General features: G+C 40.0%; 1 protein-coding gene across 1 annotated transcript in view; it reads left to right on the top strand.

The window, feature by feature from the left end:
- The window catches only part of CCM2L (CCM2 like scaffold protein), a 382173-nt gene extending 375600 nt beyond the window's left edge, over positions 1 to 6573 (top strand). The window contains exon 10 of the mRNA XM_044090342.1: positions 5474 to 6573. Coding sequence (XP_043946277.1) covers positions 5474 to 5751 — 278 coding nt within the window. The 3' untranslated portion in view covers positions 5752 to 6573. The remainder of the gene's footprint in view (positions 1 to 5473) is intronic.
- The last annotated feature ends 1212 nt before the right edge of the window (positions 6574 to 7785 follow it).

Below are 7785 nucleotides of genomic sequence, written 5' to 3' on the forward strand. Positions count from 1 at the left end.
CATTGAAATCAGACTTTTAGCTGTCCGAGATGGTTAATGACTCAATAATGAATATTAAAATTAGGTATGAAGTACCTATTTAATAACTGGAGAATTTAAATTAAAATTTCATTTTGTGTGTGTCTTATCGTTCCAAAAACATTCCGCTTCTAGTCCTATGTGCATTCTGCATTCTGACATTGTGTAATGTGTTTATGCCAACTACACAGTGCTGCCCTTTTGTCTGCTGTAGTGTGATCTCGGAGTTAGTATATTTAGTTAGGGGAGTGTGGGGGGCACAGCCCCCCATGTTGGGGGGGGTGTGGGGGGTGAAGCCCCCCACATGGTTGGGTTTGTTTTAGGTTAGGTTAGTTATGTTGGATTGCGAGGCACGTGATTTTTTACACTGTAAGTATTCACCAATTTGCGTAAATGCATTTCGATGAATATGGGTCGATGTTTAGGTGTTCGATATTACGACATTTTGACATCGTAGTATAGACCCTTTTACCCAGAGATATCACCATATCTTGGATATAAAGGGAAACATGAGCCTATCCCATCTTTATTTTTTTCTTGCCCAGACTCCACAGGTCTGGCAAAGCATTGAATATCATGCAAGGGCTCAACCCAGATGGAAGCCTTCCCTTACTCCCATGACTTGCCTTCCATTATCTGGGCTAATAAGTCCCAAAAAATGTAGACCCCCCCCCCAAAAAAAAACTGACAAAAAAAAAAAAACGCTGACTATCTTGGAAATTATGGGAGGGAGGTCTTCAACCTGACCTTTGGATGTCTAGAATAATTTAAATGTGATGGGGAATGAACTATACTGCAAAAGTGCTTCTACCTGAGTGCTTAAAATTATGGCAAGTTCCTAGGTAGGGCTTCCTAGTAACAGGTCTTAGACTTGCTGAGTGGTTTCCTCCAGTGGGTCAGAGATATCTGAGGATGAGTTTCTATAGCCTGTCTGAAAGGGGTAACCAGATTTTTCTTGGCCTAGTGACTCCAACATGAGACTTCCTGTTTGTTACACATGGTTACCTGGGAAATAATGACTTCTGAGTGCTGGCTATGTTGGTGTCACACACTTCAGAAATTCTTCTGTAATCCCCTCATGCATAGCCTCAATAGAAGAGCCATGAGGAGCACCAAATCCTTATATTGTAGAACCCACAGAAGGTTCCTTACACAGTTCTTTTCCTTCTCGGCCATTTATTGAAATAACTCTCCTTTAGGAGAAATGTTACTTGCCCTAGATTGTCCAGCAATGCTACCAGAATGACCAGTTTCCTTGCAGGAACTAGGTTAGATTTGTAATGATTAACAGAACAATTCTGGTAGTGGAAATAATTCAAATTATGTATCAGTGCCCCTTCAGACTCCTCTAGAGGCTGGGCCTGAATGAGGTAGTGATCTAAGAAAGGGTACATATGAATGCTTTTTTCCTATAACTGGAACCAGACATTTTGTGAACACACTAGGAGCAGTAGGTAAACTAAAGATCAAACAGGATAATTTGTCCTGGCATCCACTTTCTAGGAATCTGAGAAAGTGTCTGTCGTTCTGAGCATGGAAATGTAGAGGTACGCATCCTTTTCATCCATTGTAACCATCTAGGCAGGCATCCTTTACATCCATGGTAACCATCTAGGCAGGCATCCTTAACAACCATTGTAACCATCTAGGCATACATTCTTTACACCCGTGATAACCATGTAGGCAGGCATCCTTTACATCAATGGTAACCATCTATGCTTAGGAGAAGAGGAGAAAGTGAATTAGGGCCTGTAACATTTAACTTTGGAACATTTAGGAACATGTTCTGGGTAGAAGCACCAGTGATAGACATTTAACATCTATCCTTTGTGGCACTAAGAAAAGCCCAGAGTAAAATCCTTTAGCCTGTTCTCTCTTGGGTAGGCTTTCTATGACTGCTTGCTGTAATAGTTCATCCAGCAGGGACTGCAAAAGGTGTGCCTGATTCTTGGGTACCAGGGTATTCCTGTGTCTGATCATTGAGTACCGGGGGTATTCACGTGCCTGATCCTTGGGTACTGGTGGTATTCCCTGAATGAGAGGGACAACTGGTAACTGCAGTGTGTATTTCTGGATTATCATTTGCCGTACTCATCTGTTGCCTGTGTACCGGGGGTATTCACATGCCTGATCCTTGGGTACTGGTGGTATTCCCTGAATGAGAGGGACAGCTGGTAACTGCAGTCTGTATTTCTGGATTATCATTTGCCGTACTCATCTGTTGTCTGTGATAGTTTCCTACATTTTTCAAAAAAGGAAAGGCAATCTGAGGGTGGCCTAAGGGCTTGTCGTGGGGTGAGTGGAAGATGAGACATAATCACAGTTCTTCCCTGTCCATAATTTGGCATTGAGAGCCCCCAGGCTTCCTTTACTGGTTTCCTGCCATTTTACTTTTGAAATGCCTACTTCCCTTTCACCAGCTTCTTAAGTTGTCAGCAGCAGAAAAGTCAGTGTTTGAAATGGTAGTATGTGTTATGTTTGGATCTGGACTGGTGCAGTTGCTTCACTGACTCCACAGTCTTACCCTTCGCTGTATCTGCATATTCTTCAGTGGGGCATGTTGGGGCATGTAACCTCAGCCAGGCATGCTTCAAGATGGCTGACCTCACTGCTTCAGTGCTGGATACTGCAGTTACACATCACACACACACTTAATGGCATCTCTGCTCACCTACAAAGTGGTTTAGGTAAGCTTCGCTAATACTTTACTTTCCTACTTTTCTAATGCTTTCCTTCTCTGTTAACTAACAGAGGATTTCAGACTGAGTGTTCATGTGTGTCTGACAATCCAGATAGCTGAAGGATAGAGCTGCAGACATTTCTTTCCAAATTGGTCTGAGATTCTACTTTTCCTGTCACTGAGAAAAGTATTCTGAACTATAACAACCTTTGACGCTTTAACAACATAACTTTGTAGTCTGTCTTTATAATTTTTTGTACACGTGATATTAAATATTTATAATTCATAGAGCTCTTTATGTAAACATTGTAAATTCCATTTCTTCTGCATGCATCTTTATTTTTAATTAAAGTATGCTATTTTATGACATTGTTTTACTTTTCATGGCTTTTTATATTCCTACAAAAGTAATAATAAGCTGGGTGCCTACGAACCCCCCCCCCCCCATCCCCAAGTACTTTATTATTTTGCTTGTCTGATTTTAAGTAACAGATGGATTAATTATACTTAATACACATTTTGTACCTCATGGAATTTTTCAGTCAGGATTTGTGTGTTTTGCTTGTATTCTGTGTGATTCAGTAAATTTATCAAATGGCAAGAGCACCATATTCTTTCAAAAAGCACTTTCTGGCTCTAAGTGGAGATGGGTACATATCAAGTGATCAACAACTCTTTCATTAAGTATCGATTGATAGAAAATAAAATAGACAAAAAAACTTCTGGTGCACCTTGAAGATATTTTATTATTATTATTTTTCACACCCCTCAAACTTAATTATAAGTGCTTCAAGGGTGCCCAACAGTGGAGGAAAAAAAGTAATATCCACTGTTGGCGAAAGTTTTTTCACTCAAACTTCTACTGATCTGCACTTGATGACAGAGTGCTTAGCAGAATGTTGTTCCAGTGAGATAATGAACCAAGATGTTTCAGGCAACCTCACTGTCTTACCGGGCATATATAAACAAAAACATTTAGTTCGTTTTTATGAAGTACCATTTGATATACTACATTTTGTCTCTGTATACATCAGAATCTTTATACATATATTTTTGTTACTTTAAACTTTCATTTCCAAGATTGTCCTCAGACCACTGACCTCTCTTCAAATGGTGCATCGGGCCAATTGCTCCCCTTCCCAGAGGTGAGAGTCAGACATCTAGGCAAACAATATGGCCATTACATTAGAACTGACCCAGTAGTCGGGGACTTAGGGACACACATAGACAATAATCTAGCCTTTGATCATCACATGTCTACAGTGGTGAGAAAATCATTCTATGTTGCACAACTTGTAAACAAAGGTATGGTATTATGTCCAAGGAAGTCATTGTTCCACTGAATTCAGCATTCATCTGACCAATCATTGAGTACAATGCCCCCTTTGGTATGTACCTAACCAGGCATATCCACGAAATGGAACGTCAACAGAGATTCCTCACTAAAAGAATACAGGGTGTAAGTAAAACATCCTGTGTAGACTGCCTCAAGACCCTATCCCTGTATTTTGTCTCCTACAAACTGCTGAGGGGAGATCTATGCCTGGCATACAGGGCTTTGTTAGACTCCACCCTGATGGACCTCCAGCATATCAGCAAAACAAACAACACCAGAATTACCCATTCTAAAGACTCAATCCCTGACTATGATATAAATAGGATCTGCTGGGGAGACAGGTTTGTATCAAAGAGACTACCCCATCTCTGGACAGGTTCCCCATCCATGCGAAGCAGAGTTCTTCTCTAACCCAATTCAAGTGCAGCTTGGACAATTGGATGGGGAACAGGAAATTCATCCCTAGCTTGGCACCTATGTCTCTAATGGACACAGGCAACCTGTAAATAGTTCATCTCTCAGGCCCCTGCTTGTAAATGTTTCATCTCCCAAACCCCTGCTTACACTTATCAAGGGTACCAGAACTTGTCAGAGATGTGGGATGCATGGCTAGGCTAAAAAGACCCTTATGGTCATTAGTCTAGTACACACCAATGAGAGGTGGTTCATTTTAGACAGCATTCCCTAGCTCCATACAGCTTTATCATGTATGCTGAAATTTGTAGTGTGTGTGTGTGTGTGTGTGTGTGTGTGTGTGTGTGTGTGTGTGTGTGTGTGTGTGTGTGTGTGTGTGTCTGTGTGTGTGTCTGTGTGTGCATATGTGCATTTACACACACATCCACCCTCTGAGATACCGTTGATACCATCTGCCAAGCATAGTTTTTAAACATGCTTCAGGCTATTCACTGGCCTCCACCATGAGATAGTACTGCAATAAAGAGTGATCACACAATCTCCTAAAGGAGGAGGAAAAAAATGGCTGGCTGCCAGATGATCATATAGCATTTGTACTGTAAGTCAAATCTGGGTCACTACCCGGTACACCATAAATAAGACTCAGGTCCACTTTCAGACATTAACTGCAGCTGTATTATAAAAGTAAACAATGTATAAACAGAATTTACAAATGTTACAACCAAATAAACATTACAATAATGCACATATATACAGAAAGGACAAGTAAACTATTTATTGCACTGTAAGGAGAACAGATCTAGGTTAAAATAGTATTAGCCAAGATAATAATTCACATTAAATGTCATTCATATCAGTGGGCATCATTTAAAAACCACCAATGTTATACAGAAGCAGAATATGAATCATCATTCATAGCATCCCATTTGTAGCAAATAAATGCTCAAGTATGTTATCAGCATAGAGAAGTATAAATCTATATAAATGGCAGCATATCCTTAATTTTAATAACCTCTTTTTTTCAGGAATGCGGCCATTTATTCCAGACAAGGACATAGGCTACTTTGAGAGCTTCCTGGAGAGCATTGGCTTCCGAGAAGGTGGTATACTAACAGATAGCTTTGGTAGAATTAAAAGGAGCAAGAGCAGTGCATCTGCCTCCGTTGTTCGCAGTTATGACAGCTGGTCCGTTCGTTCCGAATCTGAATTCTTCAACAAGAAAATCACAGACATCACCCATGACATCAAAGCACTAGCACAGGAGGATGAGGAAGATGATGAAGAGGAAGATAACTACTTGTGATTACACCGTGACTTTCCCATCTTTTAGTCCAAAATGTAAAGCTGGAAAAGAGCAGCCGTGCATGAAAAATATTACTGTTCACATGACATTTTTAAATAATGTGGAGTATGGCTTGCTTTGGTGCAACAATACATTTGTTTTATTTTTTCTAAAAAACGTGGAAAAAATGTTCATTGTTTTCTTTTTTTAACTCCTCAGTTCTAAACAGTATAGCCTAGAGATAAAATACTGAGCTGTGAATACAGCAACATTTGTTTGAAATCACTGCCACATGTTATCACTTTTATATTATCACATTAACCTGGAGACACTGCTAGAAAAATGAGCCAACGATATCCAGACAAAAGGAAAACACTAGAATGGAACTATCCAAAGTCATGTAGTCAGTCAGTACCCACATATAACTCAAATGCTGTGTGCCAAAGCATACGTCTTGTCCTTCAAACCTATTAGCAGGTATAATAATCTGATTTATTATGCACCATGGGGCTGCAATGTACTTTTCTGGGTGCAAACAGTGTATGCATTAATGTAAAACTTTGCATCATGATCTAAAAATCATGTAATAAATTGATGTCACTGCCAGTGATCTAATATCCTGCAATAACATTTTGTTATTGCTACTGTGATGACCCACCACTAGACCAGTAATCAAGGAGCCTCAATCCTCACCACTGGTACCTGTGGGTAACGTTCACTGGGAGGATAACAGGTACGCACACAGTATTTCCTGATCCATCTCTCTGCAAGTGCAATTTCCCTTAAGAGCAGACAGAGACTGCAGTCAGTCAGGGGTTGGTTTCTCCCTCTTTCTCCAGATCCCCAGTAAGACTCCCCACTGGCACAGCTATAGAGTTGAGTCTTTAGCCAGGATTCCAAGCCAAGTCCTCCAACACTCTCTCTGTCCAACCAGTGCTTTGTGTCCCTGCCCAAGTAGCTGACATGCACACTCTGGAGATTTGTTTTACACAGACACACACACACACACACACACACACACACACACACACACACTTGGGAAAGGCTGGCACAGGTTTACTAGCTATGCCCCCTTCTGCCCAGACTATAAGGTGGTTATTACTGCCACCAGAATCCCTTGCCAGCTACTTTAAGGCCCTTAACAAAGGACGTCAAATTTTACTGAGTAATATTAATACTAATACAAATGGTAGTTTGATCAAGATCAAGGCTATTAGGAGTGTCCCACACAGTGTCACCAAATAAATATGCAAGCACTGTCAAAACTCGAATATCTCTACAAAGATTAGCCACAATGAAAGGTGTAAATGTATTTAATAATAAATAATAAAAGAATAAGACAATACTAAATATATATTCACAGTGACATCAGAGTTTAAAACCACAGGAAATATTTAAAATAAAGGTGTAGGACAGGCTCAGACAAATAAAGAAAAACAATATCTAAACGAAGCTTCACTATTCCTGACTAAATTTAAGAAGATTATACTATTCCCTAATAACTTACTTAATAGAGCAAGGCAGATGATGTGGTAAGTGGTACTTCTTGTTGTTGTCACCCAAGATAGAATACAGAATGCTCTGTCTCACTAAGAGATTTCACAAAATAATATCTAAAATATTACTGCTGGGATAGCTTGCAGAATGACATCATTTCTGGTCATCTAACTTCTAGTAATCATGCAAACCCCATTGCTGGCAACTGGCAGTATTTAGCACCAACCTGTAAAAATATACACACAAGGGCTTTTGCTCAGATCTTTGGTAGGTTCTGGAAGTCATAAAACAATTGTATACCTCTGGGCATCCAGAGTAGTGATTAGTTCAACCCCAAAGACAATACAGAAAGCTTCCTAGTACAGACTTTGTGTCTCTGGCTGCATTGAAATCTGTGAGATAGCATCTTTATGGTCTAGCCTATGAAATGATTTAATTTCAGGACTGGAAAGAGATTAACCCTCCATTTTCCTCTGTTACAACATATACATTTAAACAGTTACAATAGTGCATGTACATTTCTGTTCTCTCCAGTAAGGCACATTGTGGGTACATTTC

Source organism: Protopterus annectens, chromosome 12.part0 (assembly GCF_019279795.1).
Source record: "Protopterus annectens isolate FY-2018-M chromosome 12.part0, PAN1.0, whole genome shotgun sequence".
NCBI lineage: Eukaryota > Metazoa > Chordata > Ceratodontiformes > Protopteridae > Protopterus > Protopterus annectens.